Genomic DNA, 21,869 nt, shown 5'->3' on the forward strand with positions numbered 1-21,869 from the left:
GTAACAGGAACTAACATGGTGTTGTAGGCAATTATACTTCAAAAACAAACAAATGAACAAACAAACTCATAGAAAAAGAGATCAGATGTGTGGCTACAAAGGGGGAGAATGGTGTGAGGGAGGAAGGTGGTCAAAAGGCACAAACTTCCAGTTATAAGATAAATAAGTACCAGGGATGTGATGTGCAGTGTGATAAATACACTTAATACTGATGTCTCTTACATATGAACATTCCTAAGAGAGCAAACTCTGAGAGTTCTCAATATTTTTATATCTATCACAAGGAAATATTTTTTCTTTAAAACGTGTGTATGCTTCTTTAAATCTCTGAGCTCATAGCTACCTGATATAAAAATCAGTATTAAAATATAATCTTACAATTGGCTCTGGACCTTTAATCTGGTAGGAAGAAGTCATCTTTCAGGTATAAATGGTCTTTTCACTACTATTTAAAAGGTCATTTCTGTATGGACAGAAACTATAAGTACGGAAGAATAAACTGTAAAGTTCTTGGTAAGTGAAAAGTTAATAAGTTAAGGGTAATTCTGAGCTAACCTGACCTGGAGTCCCAAGATAATAATAACTTTATTCTGTGACCCTTGGTAGCTCTAATTGGCTTCCATGTAACCACAGTTACAATTGCAAAAAACACTTCACTTTTCTTATGTGCCCTTTCAACTCAGAGAGCAACTAAAAATATTAATTCCACAGATCAAAGTGCATTAGCATTAGAAGAAATTCTCTCTATATATCCCCCCTAAATATTGATGGAATGAAATGCCAGCTGGAACATTTTACTTAAAAAAAAGAAGTATATCCTCTTCTTCTCTTTTTTGTTTGCTTATTTTAAAAATCTACTGCTAGTTAAAGATACTTACACAGTTTCAAACAGCTCATATTTTACCCTGTGAAAAATCATAATGGTTGTTTTCATATCCCTAAATGAAGTAAGCATAATTTCAAACAAAATCACTTGTGTAATTATTGAGCTATGAAAACCATTCATCCCTGTAGGAAGAAAAGGTAACATCTCCCATTCTCAGAGCTAATTAGCTAATGTAAGTAAGCATTGGCTTAGGACCCAGTGTCCAGATGTGAAAGATCACTCCTGACTCACTGCAATTTATCATATGCCTCTATCAGATATTCCTTCTGTGGAGAAGGCATGATAATTACTTAAGAGTTAGAGACCCTTCATGAAGAAGGGAGCCTTGAGAATAAGTCCTTCCTTAACTGACTGAGCTGAAATCTCATAATGCGTGCAATGCTCAGACCAGAGGCATTTTATTGCATTTGATAGATAGCTGAATTTAGAACATGTGGCTGAGATGATCAATATAAGGGCTGCTTTAAAGGCTCCGAGTGCATCAGGAAAACCCAAGCCATGGTGCTTGCCTCTTACATACAATGTATTACAGGGTAGCACAGAGGAAAAGATGAACTTGAAAAATTGCACTTGGTGTCTGGAACCTACTGACAGCTAAGTAAATATCCCTATGTTCTGTTTTGGGTAGCATTTGAAACATCATTTTGTTTCACGTTATCCATCTCTCCCCTACATTTTAGACAGCTAAAGCTATCTTTATAGAAATAACCATAAAAGTTCCACCTAAAGAAAGGCTTTTTTCAGCTCTTCTTTAATTGAGGAATCAGTCATTAAAAGCCAGTAGAGACACTATTTAAAGGAGGGAATGATGACAGACTCAGGGTTCCTAAATGTTGCCAACCTGGAAAATGTATGGGCTTTAATGGAAGAAAGTATGTTCTACACTGAGGGATGCTTGCCAGGAAACCAGCCACGACTCATGGAGATCACTGCTTCCCTTCACACCCACAAGCCTGTTGAGTGCTGAGAAAACGAACTGGGCTGAGCTACACTGCAAAGTGGCGCTGTCCATGGTAACCACTAGCGCATCTGACTATCAGGCGCTTGAAATGCCGCTGGTCTGAGCTGAGATGTGCTCTGAGCATAAAATGCACACTGGATTTCCAAGACATAGTATGAATAACAGAAAGAGAAAAAAGTAAAGCATCTCCCTATATAATCTTTTTGACTGTACATTAAAATGATATTTGTAATATTTTGGTTAAATAAATTATCGATATGTTATTAAAATTAACTGCACCTGCTTCTTTTCCTTTTCAAATCTGGCTACCAGATGTTTTAAAGTTACATCTGTGGCTTGCATTTTATTTCTAGTGGAGAGCCCTGCTCTAGAGACTGCTCAAAGTGATCCTCTATTGGGTCAGCCTACAGATGCACTAAGACGTTTGACCATCCATCTGTCTATGTAATTGATCAGGTCATGGTACATGGTGATTACTTATGTTATATAAGACTCTGTCACCCAGACTAGAGGGAAGGGTGTTCCTGCTGGCTTTGCTGGAGGAAGCTGCCTCTTGTGAGAGGGCCATGTGGCCAGGAGGTGAGTACAGGGAAGAGAAAGGGAGTTGGGTGTTGAAGTGGAGGACAGGTTCCTTGCTTAACCATGATACTTACAGATGAGCCCTTTCCAGTCCAGAAAGTGGGATATTCATATACACACAGCTCCACCCTTTTTTTCATCCATATAGCTTACACATATACTCCTGCACTGATACAAAAATGCCAAGGGACATGAGAGAGGGATGAATGATTCTCTAATTTATTTACACTCTCCACTCATGAAAAGCTGCAGATGATATAGGGAAGCAAAAAAAAAAAAAAAAAAAGTGTCATTTATTCAGTGATTTATCCCACCTCTCCTTATAAAAATATACCCCCATGGCAAAGATTCCCTTAATATCTATTCTCCTTTTCTTTCACAGAAATATAATTGTTTGGCATATATTTAAACACACAATAAAAAAATATATACGTTTCTAAGTCTCACAACAAGGTGAGAATATCTGGCTGGATTTTGGCCAATGAGAATGAGCAGAAATGCATATGATGGTTTCTGCAGACTCTCGTTAGCATGCATCTTCTATGTCTCTCCCTGCTTCTTCTAACCGCCTCCATCCAATCACCTGGAGTTTGGATACCACTGTGGACTATGAGGATGGAGGCGTGACCATAGTGAGGACAGAGTGAGTCTTGAGGACATTTTCATATCTGAAACAGACCTGCCATCCTTGTCCTGTACTGCCTAGCTCTTAACGTCTGTATAAGAGAGAAATCCACTTCCATTTGTTTTAAGCTTCTCTTGGGTTTGATTTTCTGTCACCTAATTGTTATCACCTAATTCTAAACAGTTTATCTCAAATTCTCCTACTTAGGAGATTTCAGGACTTTAATTTTTTTTGTTTAATGTCATACTACTCTAAATGCTCTAAAATACATATTTCTTTAAAACTGTTTTTAAAGATATTTTTTATTGTTCTCTAGACACAGTCTGCTATCATTCTATTATGCAGATTTAAAATATACATCCTATAAGAAAACTCTTCCTTAATTATTTCTTGCTGCTATAGCTCATTATTTCAGGAAGTTAAAAGTAATACATTGAAAAAGAGCTAAAGGATTAGTCCATGAAAATGAAGGTACATCTAATTAAAGCAAACCAGCTGAGTTAACAGCTGGGAGGAAAAAAGAAGAGATGAATAAAGTTGAGTGTGACAAACAGAAGTGGGTGTGGAAAGAGGTGAGGAGGCTTCCAGGGAAACCAGGCCAGAACCACACAACAGACGAAGACCCTGTGGGAGAGCTTTCTCTTCTAAAATGATGAAGCAGGACATTAGAGTCTATGGGAACAGGAAGTCAGACGACTCCTCCTCTAATTACCTCTAAAAGTGAGCAGTTGGTGGTCCAGGGGGATGGAGGGAACTATCCCACCATTAGCCTGGATGGAGCAAGCACCTGAGTGTTTGACACCAAATCAGCATATAAGCTGGGGCCAACGTGCTGGGAAATTGTTAGGAGTGTAGATGAGATTTGGGCCAAAGGGGGGAAAAAAAGGAAAACTTCTGGATTAATAAATAGGGTAAGAATCAAATAATATCCTACTCAAGAGTTCCTTTCTGTTACTCTAAAATATCAATTTAAAACAGATGCACATTTACTAGTTTTGTCTAGTGTGGGCTTTTAAAATAACGACATATGTTCCTGGTATAGAAGAGCAAGAAAAACATTTAAAAATGAAAGCATATTTTTTCCTTAGGGCAAAGATAATGGCTTAGTCCTCATTTGTAACTGGGGCATGAACATTACCATCCTTCTATGGGAATATGGATTTTGCTACAGTCCCTTTGAAAGCCCAACGATGTCACTTTAGTATTAGTACACAAATAGTCTGGTGACCAAAAGGGGAGGGGCGCAGCCATACACATTTCCTGCCCAGAGATGGGTGCTTCTCCAAGAAGGGAAACTTTTCATGGGAAAGGGCCACCTGCAACCAGACCACACGCCCACTCTGCCCTCGGGACGCACAGATGCTACAAAGCTGTGTTTTCTACATGTAAAAAGCCACCAAGTTGTTATAGGTAAAGGTACACTATACTAAAGCCTGCAATCTAGTATTTCAGCTTTGATGAAACTAGCAATGTATTTTGCAACTACTTCATTTCACAGGATATAACTTAACACTGTTCATCTTGTATTGTACCTTTTTACAACTGGAACATTTTAAAATAAAAATTTATGAATCCATTCACTTGAAAAAGACTATAAGGAGGGATAAGATATTCTTATATATGAAAGTATATAAGAATATACATTTTACTCCTTGTTCAACTTAGTACTTTCTTTTCTTCTTCCTTTAAAACTACCAATTTGCATAAATTATTTTATGGCCAAAATGCAAACAAAACAAAATACCTAGTTTTTCTTTTAATTTTATTGATTCTTCCTTAGTAAAATAGCCCGAACAGTTTTCTGCTGGGATCACTATGGCTTCTATACTTCTGGTAGAATTCTTCACGTACTTCACAGAAGCAACAAATACATACTTTGACCTCACTGAAGAAGATGATGATAATGCAATATTTTGCTCTTCTATGTCCAAGATTAGTTTATTATGATTTAATAATAAAACGATGGCTTCAGATCATGTTAACAAACTCTCTTTATCACTGATACTATCAAAACCCAAGAATTCAACTTCACTACTATTGCAAAGTGAGAATTTTTAGATTTGCAGGGACATGCATAAAGTTTTCCAAAGCATCTGGTTATGTAACATATTTTCATACATATGCAAACTGTGTATATAGCTAGATAGATACCAAGTTATATCGAGTATGTGTGTGTCTGAATGATTAGATTTGTTCATGTATTTCCTGAAATTTAAAAACCACAAATATCTTTGGAAATGTCTGCCTCCTAAAAAAATTTCAAAAAATATTTCTTGTTTACCTACATCACTATGAAAGCATAAATCATCACCACGTTTTGCTCTGCCTATACACAGTGCTTTGCACTTAAATCGTTCAGAAAAGCATGCCAAATCTGAGGAAAGAGAGAACCTGGGCAGACACAATCATACAGGCCTTACCTCGGCAAATGGGCCGGTGGTCACTCCACGCAGCCAGAGTTTCCGTGACTCTCTGACACGTTATACTCTTGGATCCCTGGAGCACGTAATTGTCCTCACAGGAGAACTGTACATTTGCACCAACCCTGAGCAATTACAAAACCAAAAACAACCCGAATTATTCATGGAAGACTTCTTTAAAAAAATCATCACAGTGCTGCTACTGTGTTATGCCGTCAAAACGATATTAAACATTAAGTGATCCGTTAGTAATTATTCACAGATACAACCCTCTAATGCAGCACAAGACCTGGGTTCAAACTTCTGTTCTGCCAACTTCTGCTAAATAAATATATGATCCTTAAGGTATCTTCTCTAAAATTAAGACAATAACAAAGGTTGCAGGACCATGTGTTGTGGATTAAGTAAGAAAAGGCATGTGAAGGAAATGAACCCTGGAAACAAAACAAAGTTGGATGTCATTCCACGTGGATAAATATCTTACCAAAAAAAAGACTGAAAAGGCCTGGGTTAAGAAAATGTCTCAGTACACAGAAAGACAAGTGCTGTATGATTCCACTTATATGAGGTATCAAAAACAGTCAAATTTATAAAATCAAAGACTGGAATGGTGGTTGCCAGGGGCTGGGGGGAAGGGGGGAAGGAGGGAAATGGGAAGTTATTAATTCAAAGGTATAAAGTTTAAGTAATATAAATAATCTCTAGAGATCTGCTATACATCATTGTACCTATAGTCAACAGTAACGTACACTTAAAATTTTTTAAGAGATAAATCTCATGTTAAGTGTTATCATCATCATCATTATAAAACTTGCTTGCAATGAAAAACAAGGAAAAAAATGTCTCAGTAAAGAATTTATCATTGCAAACATTAATTATGTTAATTATATTCAGACGGAGGCCAGTGCTATTATATTTCAGAAATACATCTTATAGGAAAATAGCAATCCAACCAGCCTAGAGTTAGATGAAAAACTGCTTTGGCTCCAGAGCTGCCTCTGAAAACATGAAGCCCTAAGGTTGTAAGCAGTAACAAAACGTGATTGCAGAATCACAAACCAACAGGTGCATGAGAAGACGTGAGAGGCATACATCAGGTCTGAGCACACCCAATCACTTCTTCTAAGCCTGTTGTCTGGCATTGAGTTGAGTGCAGCATTATTTTATTATCTGACAAGCCTACTGTTACAAGAGGAAATTCTACCTGTGTCTTCCATTTGATAAAACCTGACATTGATGTTGACAAAAATGGGAATGAAAGAGAGTCTTTGAGAGAAAATATGCACAGTTGCCCATGTTATCTGTAAAGTTATTAATAGATAAAAGATAAGGAAAGAAATAAACAAATGCTTTCCTTTCCTGCTTATTGAAAAAGTCTAACCTGCAATATCACAGTGAACATTATTCCAGTAACATTACAGCAGCATTTCCCACACTTCTGTATAACACTCTCGGAGGGTCATCACAGATGTCTATAAAAATCATCTAATCAGGGTCAAATCAATTTGAAAAATTCTGGATTAAACAAAATTAAGCATCTTTCTTTTCTAAAGGGGACCCGCAGTTTACTAAAATTTAATATGCAAAATGTGTTTCACCTACTTAAGAGAATGTAAAGTATGTAGAATTTTCCAAATTTATCTGGTGAGGAAGCCCTTTTGCACTAAGTATCCAGGGCAACTAGAATTCTATGAAAGTAACCTGCAACTTTACCAAATTCACTGATGAGCTCTAGTAGTTTTCTGGTGGTGTCTTTAGGATTTTCTATGTATAGTATCATGTCATCTGCAAACAGTGAAAGTTTAACTTCTTTTCCAATTTGGATTCCTTTTATTTCTTTTTCTTCTCTGATTGCCATGGCTAGGACTTCCAAAACTATGTTGAATAAAGGTGGTGAGAGTGGACATCCTTGTCTTGTTCCTGATCTTACAGGAAATGCTTTCAGCTTTTCACTGTTTAGTATGATGTTAGCTGTAGGTTTGTCATATATGCCCTTTATTATGTTGAGGTAGGTTCCCTTTATGCCCACTTTCTGGAGAGTTTTTATCATAAATGAGTGTTGAAAATATTTGCAAATGATGTGACCAACAAGTGATTAGTCTCCAAAATTTACAAACAGCTCATGCGGCTTAACATCATCAAAACAAACAATCCAATCAAAAAATGGGCAGAAGACCTAAATAGACATTTCTCCAAAGAAGACATACAGATGACCAAAAGGCATATGAAAAGATGTTCAACATCGCTAATTACTAGAGAAATGCAAATAAAAACTACAATAAGGTATCACCTCACACCAGTCAAAATGGGTATCATCAAAAAATCCACAACAATAAATGCTGGAGAGGGTGTAGAGAGAAGGGAACCCTCCTACAGTGTTGGTAGGAATGTAAATTGGTACAGCCACTATGGAGAACAGTAGGGAGGTTTCTTAAAAACTAAAAATAGAGCCACTATATGACCCTGCAATCCCACTCCTGGGCATATATCTGGAGAAAAACATGGTCCGAAAAGATACATGCATTCCAATGTCCATTGCAGCACTCTTTACAATAGCCAAGACATGGAAGCAACCTAGATGTCCACTGACAGAGGAATGGATAAAGAAGATGTGGTACATACAAACAATGGAGTATTATTCAGCCATTAAAAAGAAAGAGGGCTTCCCTGGCGGCGCAGTGGTTAAGAGTCCGCCTGCCAATGCGGGGGACACGGGTTCGTGCCCCGGTCCGGGAGGATCCCACATGCCGCGGAGTGGCTGGGCCCGTGAGCCATGGCTGCTGAGCCTGCGCGTCCGGAGCCTGTGCTGAGCAGTGTGAGAGGCCACAACAGTGAGAGGCCCGCATACCGCAAAAAAAAAAAAAAAAAAGAAAGAAAGAAATAATGCCATTTGCAGCAACATGGATTGTCACACTGAGTGAAGTCAGTCAGACAGAGAAAGAGAAATATTGTATGATATAGCTTATATGCAGATCTAAAAAGAAAGGATACAAATGAACTTATTTACAAAACAGAAACAGACTCACAGACTTCGAGAATGAACTTACAGTTACCATGGAGGAAGGGTGGGGGAAGGGATGGTTAGGGAGGTGGGGACTGACATGTACACACTGCTGTATTTAACATGGATAACCAAACAAGGACCTACTCTATAGCACAGGGAATTCTGCTCAATGTTATGTGGCAGCCTGGATGGGAGGGGACTTTGGGGGAGAATGGATACGTGTATATGTATGGCTGAGTCGCTTTGCTGTGCACCTGAAACTATCACAACATTGTTAATTGGCTATACTCCAATATAAAATAGAAAGTTAAAAAAAACAATTCTATGGAAGTAATTTTGAGAAACACTGTGTTTTAAGGACATAATATGTATTATTTTTAAAAGGGAAAAGTGGAAAAACCAAAATGTAAACATAATTCTAATTTTCATTGTCAGTCATAGCAGTTATTTAAAACAGCTATACTTTTTAGACATATACATCATAATTTCATTGGCCTTTGGTCTTTGTTTAAATTTCTGGAAACACGTTGAATAAATGAAGTAAATCTAAATATTTGGTTTGAAAACAACTATTATATCTCCGTGTTCTCTACTCCAGGACCCAATCTTCAGTTCTCTTTGTTTACCTAAATTTCAGTTTTCATACTTTTCATCATTCTTTCAATGTATTTTTATTGAATATCCACTGTGTGCCACACTCTACTCCAGGTACTAAATATGCAGAAATTCATAAGACCAACAAAGTCCCAATCTCATGGAGATAACATTCTAGTTAAGGGAGGACAAAAAACAAACAAACAAATGAAATAAGAAGAAAATGAAAGTGTTGTTAAGTACAGTGAACAAAATACACCAATGATGTGATTAATAACGGGTTAGGGAGAGTCGGGATTTAAGAGTGCTTCAGAATTTTTTATGATCCTCTCAAACTAAGGTACTAGTATCTCACACAATTTCTAGGCATGGTCAAATATAAAGGAAGGAAAATGAGATTATTGCTTCCCTTTGGCAACCACTTACTTCAGTTACCAAAGCCTATCATTCATAGTTTTGATGGAGTGTACTCCATGCCAACAAAATGTCTATCTTTTTCACACATGCTTTTCATACATCCGATCAACTTCCTTTAGGTATTCTTAGTGAATTGTGTTAACTTTGACTACTCTATCTCATTTCTGGCAATATATTATAGATCTATCATCCAAAATTGGAGAAAATATGGGCAGTGTTGTTTTTTGGAAACCATGAGAAATATGAATGACTATATTATTTCATATATATTTGAATGAATACATTTCTACAAAAATGAGCAAAATATATAGCGATATAGAGAAGAAAAAAGCTTGATACAAAATTGTGATCCCAGGTAACAGTTATCTATATAAGTATCTGAATCTGTCTATCAGGAAAATTAGGCATAAAACTATTTTTAGAGTGGTAATAGAATCACAAGTACACTTTTGTTTCTATACTGCAATAATCGTAGTACTTCTGATTTTATTACAAGTTAAATTTTTAAATATTTTAAAATCCTACTATTAGATTGCCCCATTGGCTCTCACTCACTGAGATAGAACTCTCTCACACCTAACAGAGTTCACACTCTCCTCAGATTTCCAGCAGACAAAAACTACAGAAGCCTCTTCTACCGCAGAAGGTAGAAGACTCTTCCTAATGTTCCATAATCACTGTAGTGTATCACACACAGAAGATCTAGTCCAGAAATCTCCATCTGGGTTCTGGGGAAATCAGTCCTCAGTATGTACAGAGTCTGATATGGAACTCATTCCTTAATTTCTGTCCTGAAACCTTTTGACAAATGACTGGAAATAACAACTGATAAAATAGTGAGGCTTCCCTACTTTCAAAGCATTAAAATTATTAACAAGAGCAATCTCTTAGCTTGATGGCAGTTTGGAAAACAGAGCCACTGACGGGTAAACTCATTCCCAAGAGTGGAGATGAGGAGTAGTCTCTGCATTGAGATGAACAGGGTTGAGCTTGAAACTGATGATGATCCAACTTCTAATTTATTATTTTCAAACTTATGCTTTGGTTTTATCTAGCACTTGAATCAGTTCAATTTAAAATCCATGCACACTTTCAGCTTCAAATATAAAATAAACTAAGCCTTTATTTATGATTTGATTTTATGATTACTATGTTTGAAGGCATATGTATAACATTAGGAAGATTAATTTGGTTTTCTGGAAAGCACTCAGAAGAAAATAACAGGAAAAAAGAAATTAGTATCTTCCCATTGGCAATTAAATTTAGAACACCTAAGAATTATTTTGTCATACAATTTTGACAATTGTTAGTAGCTGGAAATTGTCAAAAATAACAGAAAAGTGATTTTGTATAAGATCAAGATAAATTGTGTATTGATAATAAATATCCAAATGGCAAATTTTAAGTTAAATAGTTGAAGCAGAATAATTTGGTGTTTTAAATATAATAGAACAGAATAGAAAAAAACACATTTTTCACTTCTTCAATGCTTAGCACTTCTGAAAGGCTCATCATTCAAAGTTTGAATTATGAAGACATTTCATTTGTCACCATCTACTTGACTTTACCTATAGTTTGAAGAGACTTTCTAGGTGAATGAACTATTTCTAAATATGGTTTTCCTAGAGAATGGCTATTTGTGCATTTATTTAAGATTGGTACTATAACTATTTCTAAAAAAAAAACCCCCACACAAAGTAACTTAAAGATTAAACTAGGGCTTCCCTGGTGGCACAGTGGTTGAGAGTCCGCCTGCCGATGCAGGGGACACGGGTTCGTGCCCCGGTCTGGGAGGATCCCACATGCCGCGGAGCGGATTGGCCCATGAGCCATGGCCATTGAGCCTGCGTGTCCGGAGCCTGTGCTCCGCAACGGGAGAGGCCACAACAGTGAGAGGCCCACATACCGCAAAAAAAAAAAAAAAAAAGATTAAACTAGAATCCAAAATAGGATGTGGACTGATTTAGCTGTGATGTGTAACTATCCATTAATTCAGAGATGACTCTGACCTACCTGAGTGGCTAGATGGGCAGATCCCACCTGTTACCTCAATCCATGCTGGCTGGTGTTGATTGAATCTATTGAAGCAACTAGTTTCCCCATTTAGAATTTTCTAAATGGATAAATAGATTGATAGATTGATATAGATGATACATAGATAGATATCTGTCTCTTGGTTAAAAAAAATCCAGCTCAAACAACATACTTAAAGATTCATAAATACAAAAAAATAGATACTATTTTTAGGCATCAGGGGTAGGCATTTACACATTTTGCATCTGCAGCAAAAAGGAGAAACACATTATATTATACTGTTTTCACATTTAAGTAACAGAAAGCACAAAAATTAGAGCAAAAAACTTTCTTTAGAATTAAGTTGAAGTCAGAATTTGCTGTATTTCTCTTTGTAAAATGAACACAAATGACATGGGGAAATTATATCTGGAACCACACTGTACCAAAGGTATAGATATCTTGCTTAACTATTTTTTTTATGTATAAAAAGGAAACAACTGAAATTTTAATAAATTTTCAAAGATTTTGTGTGGGTCATCAAGAGAATTTAAAATCCCTAGAAGCCCAAGACACAAAGGTCACCTAGGCTTCCTCATCAGCTTTTTTTTTTTTTAACATCTTTATTGGAGTATAATTGCTTTACAGTGGTGTATTAGTTTCTGCTTTATAACAAAGTGAATCAGCTATACCTATACATATATCCCCATATCTCCTCCCTCTTGCCTAACTATTTTTTGAGAAGTACTGGAGCCATGTGGCAGGATAATATGTGAAGTGGTAAAGGGTGGTGTGTGTGTGTGTGGGGTGTGTGTGTGTGTGTGTGTGTGTATGTGTGTGTGTGTGTGTATGTGTGTGTGTGTGTGTGTGTGTGTGTGTACAGGCACAAGGATTCACACCTGTGATTTTTCTCCTGTATTTTACTTACACCCCGAGGATGCTGACACTGGCAGAGCACGAAGTAAAATTATAGGTGTCTAAATCCAGAAGTGTCATCCAGGTGTGTGAAATATGTTTCAAGGAGCAGTGATGATACATTGTTCCCCATTCCTCATTCCCCACTATGAAACATAAAAGCAAAGCAAAACACAAGGCCAAGCTGAGGCAGGCGAGGAGAACATGGAGAGCCAGAGCGGGCAGAGGTGTGACAGGTGGTGTCAGGGCTGTGGAACGCAGTGCCCTGGTATCCACCACACCCTGGACCAGGAAGCAAGTTGGGTGAGGCAGTGGAACAAGACCGAGCCCTGCCCAGGGCAGTGTGTGGGCCCCCAGGGCTAACACAGGTCCGTTCCCCTTTCCCAGCTGCGACCCCATGGACAAGTCTGTGTCTTATGGCACAGCCTCTCTAAAGAAGAAAAGGCAGCATGGGAGCCTAAGACTAGGAGGTGGAGACCCTGGGCCCTCGAGTGACACAGGAGGTCGTCCCCAGGGTGCTCATGCCTCTTGAATATTGGCTGTGATGGGTGGAAAGGAAGCCCCAGACTCAGAAACATCTCCTCTCCAGGAAGAGGACGTGCGCCCGGCCAGGGGCCCGGGGACGATCAGGACAGGGATCCAAGGGGCAGGGATAAGGCGGGGAAGCCATGACCACTCCCCACCATTGAAATGAGGGCCTTTCCTTAAGCCCTGGCATAACATCAGCAGCAGAGGGGGACGGGAAGTGAACAGTTGACTAAACCTGACAGACTAAGAAATTATGGATTTCAAAAACTTTAAGAGTGAATAAATACAATTTTCTGACTCAGATTAAATGCGGATATTGAAAAAGAAATTAATTACAGTGCCAGTACAAAGAAGATTACATTTTGCACCTCTGAATTCATGGGCCTGTAACTAAACCGCTCACATGCACTGACGCTGACTCTGCAAACAACAATATCACTCTTCTTAGCATATACAAGCCCCCCCACCCTCCCCATCTCTGCCGCTCCCTCCTCCTCCTTCTCCCTTCCTCTCTCATTTGTCTCTCTCTTCCTCTTCCTCCTGCTTACTTCTTTCTCATGAAAAAATATTTACTTCTCATAAATAAAATTAGTTATACAGGTAGTTTCCGGAAGTAGGTGCTAAAGCTTCCAGAAAACTGTAGTAGGAAGAATTTGAAGGTATTTTTGTAACTTTGGAAGGAAAGAAATGACACTTGATACAAGAAAAGAAATGAGAAGAAAACTGTCAGGAACACTTCCAATGTTCTTCAACATCTTTAGTACATTTAGACTCAAGTCCTCCTCCTACAAATAAAATATCCCCACTGCCTTAAACAGTGCCTGGCATATCACAGGCACTCGAAAACACATGCTGAACAAGTGGAGAAAGACAAGTCACTTTCCTGAGGCTACATGTGTCAATCTGTCAGTAAAATGGGACTGAGAAGTAACGGTAGCAAAGAAATCCATCTACTCTTCCTCCTCTTTATCAGCCTTTATTACAGCTCGCCTGCATTGGTTCACAACTGGTTATGGTCAGGCTTTTAAGCACGGGGTGCCCTGCTAGTCATAAGGCTGTACTGATGAACTACTGGGGGCAGGAAATACTTCATCAAACAACCACTGGGCAATGAGGTAAAGAAATATAAATTACTATGGGAAAATGATTCTGCCCTCAGTGAAAAGGCAAAACAATGATATTGCCAGAAACTGAAATTTGGGTTGGGTCTTAAAAGATCCATATAATTTATTTACTTTTCTCAAAATGAGTATCTGTGTTCTAGAGTGAAACCCACCATAGAAAGCCCCGTTGGTGTCAAAGTTGGTGATCTATTCAGGGAATTGCAAGTAGCCTGGTTTGTCCAGAACAGTATTTTCCAATTGCTGTTCCAAAGAGGGGCCCATTCCTTCCTGCTCCAGAGTTTTTCCCCTTTAGACTTGGGGATTTGGGGTCCTCTCCTGATTCACCCCTTCTCCTTTCCCTCTCTTTGAGGTACAGCTTTGCTCTTTCACTACTCCACACAATGTTTCTTTTGAGAAATATTAACCTAAAGCCCAGAAGTAGGAAGGGTATGAGGCTTGGGAAAGGCCACACAGTGAGGCAGTTCCCAGAGGCAAGGCTCCCTGAGGGAAAGCATCATGTTTCAAGCAGAAAAGGTGTCTCGGGGCAGGTGATGCTAAAATCACACCAAGCCATGTAGGTGTATAGAATCAAACCGTAAACACCACCTGCACAGATGGATGTGCCTCGCTTCCTCTCACACCATTTTCTCTGTGCAGCTATGGGTTTGTTGGTTGGTGTGTCTGCTTTAAGTTCCTTTCGTTTAGACTAAGCCCTTAATGTTTATTTTCACCTCTAGGGAAGAGAGGCAGGAAGGGTTCTTCCACCTCAGGGTCTCTGCATGTGCTTCCGTCTGCCTGGACTGCCCCCACCCCACTATTTTGCATGGTGGGATGGGGGCAGTCCTTCTCATCTTTTGAGCTCAGCTCTGAAGTTATCTCCCCAGAGCCTTTCCCTGCTATTCTGTCTACAACAGAGGAATCCCTCTCCTGATCCTTCTTTGTTTCTCCTTTTATCTCAGGAGCACATCACAGTTCTAAGGGCTCGGCTCATTTTGGCTAAGGAAACCAATGAATTAGTAAATACAAGGATGGGTTCCTCAACCTCCCTACCCATGGCCCCAGGTAGTGATCTGTGTGGCTGCCCTCACTTACTGCCGTGCTCCATCAATGCCCTGGAACCAGCCTTCCCAGCATGGGCCCTGCTGCTCTCTACAAGGTGGTCCTTCCCACTGGCCCAAGAATCTCCTGCTCCCTTTCTCTTGTCTGTTATCCAAGTCTGCTCTGAGCAAGATCTGATGAACTGTCCCTACACCAGACTATGCAATGGGACCAGATGGTGATGCCTTGCCCTCCCAGAGGGAGTCCACTTCGTCAGAGCAAGAAGCTGCAAAGCAAAGTCTAGGTCCCTAGGATCCCTCCACAGCAAAGCCGTGGGAGCTCCACCCTGAGGGCACCCTCTCTGCTTCCCGCAAAGGGCAGTGTTGGTTCTAGTTCTTACTGAACACTTAACAGAAGTCTGCTCTGTAAAGAGAGCTGAGGAATTAATTTAAAAACACACATAGAAAAAACTGTAGATGGCATCAATAAGCTAAGAACTAACGAACCCTCTTTTCCTAATCTTCCCACATGCCTGCCACCTGACTTTCTCCTCCCCTCCTCTCCTCCCCACTTTCACAAATAGGAAGATTAGGGAGCCCTCCGGATGGAATTTAGGAAGGTGGTGCAAAAAGAATGCAACTGTCAGGTAAAGGGCGCAGACTGGTTTTATCAATATACTGACCTTAGTCAAATCCAAAAACTACCTAACAAATTACCCTCTCTATTAACTAACTAGCTACCGTAGAATATAAATATGGAAACATAGAAAGTCTCTAAACCACCAATTCTCAGCAAGGGTCAAGTGCATCAGAACTGAAAGGGAGCCTCATAGAAGTTGTGTAAAATCTTATTAGACTATGGCAAAAACGTGACCAAGAGACACAGAGCTTTATAGCTCTGATGGACCACAGAAATCATCATCTTCTATTTCTGCCCATTCTTTTACAGATGAGGAAGCCAAGAAACAGAGAAACAAACTGTATTAAAGAAGGTCATTTTAAAGAGTGTTAATATTTAAAGGATCCCTAAAATCCCATTTCTGATGGTCATGATAATTGGGTTATTGAAAAAAATCAACTACCTATTGCATTTTGAAATTAAGAAATTGATGTATGCTTCAATAACAATGAACAATTCTCCCAGACAACTATTTAAATGGATATTATATTTTGACAAAAATTAATTTACTATTACAGATACTTTAAAGACTGGGAGAGAGAGGAAGAATATTCCATGAATTCTACTCGGTGGATTCTTTATCAGAAACAGTTTTAGCCAGATAAATGAGACCTGAAACATTCCCAGTGTGCCCTTTTTCAAAGGGACGTAAAGGTTTCAAATGGTGTGAACAGAAAAATATTGGTTGTGGTATTTCATTAAGTAGTTCTTAAAAATACAGTCAATGCTCCTTGAAAGAGCAGTAGTCACTGGCAAATATCTTTTCTAGACTACTTCAGTTTCCTAGTAATAGTGAAAGTGAAGTGCTTGCATTCAGTAAAAGGCATAGAAAAGCGTTATGTTCCTTAAATATTTTTCAAATTCTAAAAACACTTTGGAGCCTGTCAGGGGACTTTGGTGCTGAAAATCTAAATGCAGGGTGTTAGGAAAGGTCTACACTCACCAGTTTTATTGATATGGAGACTCTAGCAGGGATGCTCTGTCGCCCTCACCTTGTTTTTTCCACTTGTGCAGGTGAGTAAAGAAATCATTTACAGACCCAACCCTGCATCCAGAAATAAGCTAATGCTTGGGTTCCAAAAAATAAAAGACAGTTATTTGACTGTTCCCCTGGGAACACTGAGTGCAAAGGGATTATGTCATAGGAGGTGAATCTTTTCCAACAGGAAACTAGCTTGAGTGTTTTTAAAATTTCCTATTGCTCCCATTATAGTTCCCAAATTTTGCTTATTAACAAAACACCAAATATGGACTTAATTCAAACTCTAAAACATTTTTAACTTGTTTCATTTATTTTTTCTAGCTCTGTTGAGATATAATTGACTTATAACATTGTGTAAGTTTAAGGTATATAGCATGATGATTTGATACATGTATATATTGTGAAATAATCACTATAATAATGTTAGCTAACGTATCCATCACCTCACATAGTTACCATTTTTTGTATGTGGTAAGAAGTTTTAAGATCTACCCTCTCACAACTGTCAAGTATACAATAAAACATTGTTACGTATCATCACCATGCCATATGCTAGACCCCAAAACTTGGTTCCTTTTATTAGTAAACTGATTATTTCTTTATTTCATGGGGAAAAAATCAGGCTAAATAATGCAATAATCTCTTAATAATAGTAATAATGAAATCTATATTTTCCTCCTGTTATTATGATTAGCAATGATGTACACAAACTATCTAGCAAATAGTAGGGATTCAGTGCCGAATACAGAATATAGAAGAAATAAGTAGTAGCTTATTTCTCTGTAATAATTATATTCCTGAAAATTTACCTGTAAATCAAAATTTTGCGTATCAAAACAACACTAACCATTGCCTTACAATATGTAAATATACATGCATTTCTTATATAAAATAGAAGGAAATGACTTAAGAAATATTTACTGAACACTCGCTATGAGCTGAAAACTACGCTGGGCACTGGGAATGAAACAATGAACAAAACCAAGTCCATTCCTTACAGAGTTTACATGTTTGTGGGAGAAAGAGCAGAAACCTGTGTTATGTGTAGTAAGTTAACATTGTAAACACAGGCAGGTATATTATCTTGGGTCCTGCTCAGTGCTGGGAAGCAAAAGTAAAGCAAGGAAAGCATAGAGGGAGTGAGGGGTGTGAATGAAAAGCGTGTTTCAGAGACTATGTTCAGGAAGAGGCACTGGCGCCAAGACTGGAAGGAAGGGAAGGCTGGATCATTATAAGATCTGGGTCATCCGTGATCAGCATTTAGTAAAATATCTCTTATGCTACTATTATATATTGTGAGGATGGGCAGTATCAACACATCATGGAAAACATAAATAAATAGAATCATAGAAATAAAGAGCTAAGGGGGAAACTGATATTAAATATAATATCAGGATTTCAATTGATACATCTGCTCCAACTGTAAAGTATAATTGAATTTTTCCATTATAGCAAGTGGAAAAAAATAGAAAGCAAGAAAAACATTCCAACAAGCCAAGAAAGCAGGTGTATGTACAGGATGGAGGGAAGGAGAGCCCCCTCCCCACCCAGATACCTCTCCACCATTCTCCCCATCCACGGAGAAGACTATGTTCTCTCACTGACACCCTGAACGCTGCAACAATAAAGCCTTCAGTAGCTTACAATTTACCCGTGTTTCCCTCATTCCTCCAGCATTTAAAAAATAATTCAATGAAAGAACTTAATAAAAATCAATTCTTAAGGAAAATAACACCATACTTATTTCCTGGTTTATACACCATCTCTAAGTACAGTTCTTAAATATTTTCATGTAAGAAGAGGCAGGTAGCTCTGCTGTCACTGAGACTAAACTACAACAGAGAATAAAACACACCACAGCAATATTTTAATAGATGTACATAAAATCATCAATGTGTCACAAGAAAAAGAACATAGTTGAAGGTGGAAATTAGTAGAAATGAGCATCAGTTTATCAAGAGACTTGGGTTATAGATTTTTTTCTGTTTCTCACTGATTGTGTAGTTTTCCATCATGTACCTCAGTTTCTCCTTCCACCTGGCACCTCTTAACTTCATAAAGTGTATTATGCAAGATGCCTTGGGGAAAAAAGGGGGGCTAAGACATAGCAACAAAAGTTATTAACTTGAGCTTCCCTGGTGGCGCAGTGGTTGAGAGTCCACCTGCCGATGCAGGGGACACAGGTTCGTGCCCCACTCCGGGAAGATCCCACATGCCGCGGAGCGGCTAGGCCCGTGAGCCATGGCTGCTGAGCCTGTGCGTCCGGAGCCTGTGCTCCGCAACGGGAGAGGCCGCAACAGTGAGAGGCCCACGTACCGCAAAAAACAAACAAACAAACAAAAAGTTATTAACTTGAATGGTGATATATAAGTGTCAATAATATAAGTTAAATATTTAGTTATGAAGTCATAACTATCACTCTTTCAACTCCCAAATTCCATTTTGAGCACAGGTCACGTTTTAAGAAAATGTCATCGATCTATTCTCTGACCAAGGGTGTTAAAACTTAATTGGTTTAGCGGAGTACTAATGAGGCTATGATGGTACATCCCTAGGGGTAGGCTTGTTAGCTTCAATTTAATGCAATTCAACAAAAAAATAGTGTCTACCCTGTGGTGGGCACAATAATTAGAAATAAAATCAATAATCCTTCAGGACCTCATGACCTAACATGACAGAAACACACATCTAACATAAATGTATGTTTCTATCATTCTAAGATGAGTCTAAGATGATAGAAACATAAATGGGTGTCACAAACACAAAAGTGCTGGGAAAAGTTGAAATAATGGGATGAAGCAAGGCGGGAGTGTCCTGCAAATAGAAGCCACCTGTGCAGGTGGAGAAGGGCAGAGAAGACTGGGATACACACCACCTTACAAAAAATAAATCCTAGGGAGGACCATGGAGCATCTGCCAGTACTTCCCAAGTTGGCCTCTCCAGGATGCTCATCTGTTCTCTACTAGCCTGCCCTACCCTACTTGTGTCTCTGAGAACAGCCATCATGAGAACAACTGAGAATAACCATCATGGGTGGTATAGGCGGGGCAGGAAGGAAGACCATCCTTGGTGAAGAATGTGACTGGGGATGGAAAGCAGGAAGACAGACCCTGAGGGTACAGTGGCTAGTCTGAAGAGGAGGGAGTTTTAGGATAGGTACTGCAGCTTGTATAAATCTAGGGTTGCTGCTAAATGGGGTTTGGCTATGAAGGTTAGTGAGGGCAGTTCATATGAAAGAAAAGGAGAGCCATCAGGGAGGTCCCTATTACGTGTTACATATGGTAAAAGATTTTAATGATATATCTTAGGATTCTAAATGTACATAAAGAATCTGTAACATGTGAATGTATGTAGTGTTTATATAAATATATAATATTTATGTAATATATATGAAGAAAACTGTAAGGTCTCGCAGTGAGTAGCATGGCTGCTGCTAGCCGATCAGAATGCGACACCCCTCTCAGTAATCAGTTAGGACAAGTTATCCCTCGTGCTGAGCAGAGGCAACCCCAGGCTGAAAGGCATGGCTTTGAACACTGGGCCTCAAGGTCGGATTTCAACCGTATCTTGACTCCTCACTTGGCTGCTCTGTGATGTCCACACACTACACACCTCTCTCCAGGGGTCCTGCATGATAGGTGTGAAACCGTTTAGTCACTGTCATTTTCCTTATTACAAACCACTAAAGTCAAACCTTATTACAAAGTTTGAGGTCAGTAAGATCCAGTTTCAAATCTCAGCTCTAACCATGATTGGATATCTTATTATGTTGAAATTCTGAATTTCAACAGCTGTATTTGCAAAATGGGGATAATTATATCTGCCTGTACATAGGCTATATATCCTACTAGCATAGGAAACAGATGAATAATAAATGCCAGTATCCATCCATAAACTCTCCATCTCTACTCCAACTCCATCCCTTATATATTTGTATTTGAATTGCTCCATCAATCTATTCATTAATAATCAGTTCTAATGAATACACTTTGTCTTTAAGAGAGCAACTGATGGTGAAGAAATTTGTCAGAAAATTGTCCATGGATTGATCTAAATTCAAATAAGAAAGCTTTGTATTTTAGGCTTCATTTATTTGGAATTCTTTATAGATAATACTGGAATGAATATTTAGATTTTCTAGGGAAAACAAAAGATTTCCAAAGAAACAAGAATAATAGTATAAATAAAATCAGATGAGGAATATTTTACCAACCTAATAAAGTATACTCTTTTCAAACAAAAACTGCCCCAAATTACACATAATTACAGTGCTAACTACAAATGAATTCCATCCACTCATCTTGACAATGTTGGTTATTAGGTTGGATTATATGTTAGTCATTCATTTTGATTATAAGAATTTAGAAAGAACTGAATTGCCTTTCATTAAAACCAGTCTCAAAAAGACTTTAAACAGTTAAGAACATCCCCCTACTCTGTTTAAAACATGAACGTTTACAGTAGGCTTATTATATGCTAGGCACATCCACATGTCATTTCAACTAACGGGCCTAAGATACCTTTCCATAATGATGAAAATCAGAATGCTCTCCCCGTAAGATCAGGAATAAGTCAAGAATGTCTCACCAATTCTATTCAACCTTGTAATATAGGTCCTAGACAGTTCCTCCAGGAAATAAAAATAAATAAAATACATTCAGATTGAAAAGAAAAAATAAAACTGTCTTTATTTGCAGTTGACAGGATCATCTAGGAAGAAAGTCCTATAAAAAAAAGTTGTAGGAACTACAAAAAAAGCTCCTAAAACTAGCTTATCACAGTTCTGTATATATACATATAGGTATACACAGACTGTACACTCATAGATGGCAAAATAATAATATTTACATTTTATATAATTTTCTAGAAAATTTGATCTTTATATTCTTCAATTGCCATAAACTTGGAGACATGTAAACAGCATAGAGATTCCCCAGAAAACTAAGAAAGTGAAAGACTGAAAGTCTCAGCTGAGACACTCTGTCCCTTTCTTGACTCGCCATGCATACACCCAGCTGGCTTTCCCCCCAGACACATCAACACAGACCCAATGGCCAATGCTTATCCTGAGTTAAACAGCTGCAGGAATAAGGCTGTTATAAGAATGAGATAGAGTAAAGGCCAG

General features: G+C 38.4%; 1 protein-coding gene across 1 annotated transcript in view; it reads right to left on the minus strand.

Annotated features, from left to right (window-relative positions):
* The window catches only part of CSMD1 (CUB and Sushi multiple domains 1), a gene marked incomplete at its 3' end in the record, with an annotated part of 1,679,169 nt that overhangs the window by 480,382 nt on the left and 1,176,918 nt on the right, over nt 1-21,869 (minus strand). The window contains exon 16 of the mRNA XM_079726547.1: nt 5,472-5,596. Within this exon, the coding sequence (XP_079582673.1) occupies nt 5,472-5,596 (125 nt within the window). The remainder of the gene's footprint in view (nt 1-5,471; nt 5,597-21,869) is intronic.

The sequence above is a fragment of the Hyperoodon ampullatus genome (assembly GCF_949752795.1).
Source record: "Hyperoodon ampullatus genome assembly, chromosome: 20".
Classification (NCBI taxonomy): domain Eukaryota; kingdom Metazoa; phylum Chordata; class Mammalia; order Artiodactyla; family Ziphiidae; genus Hyperoodon; species Hyperoodon ampullatus.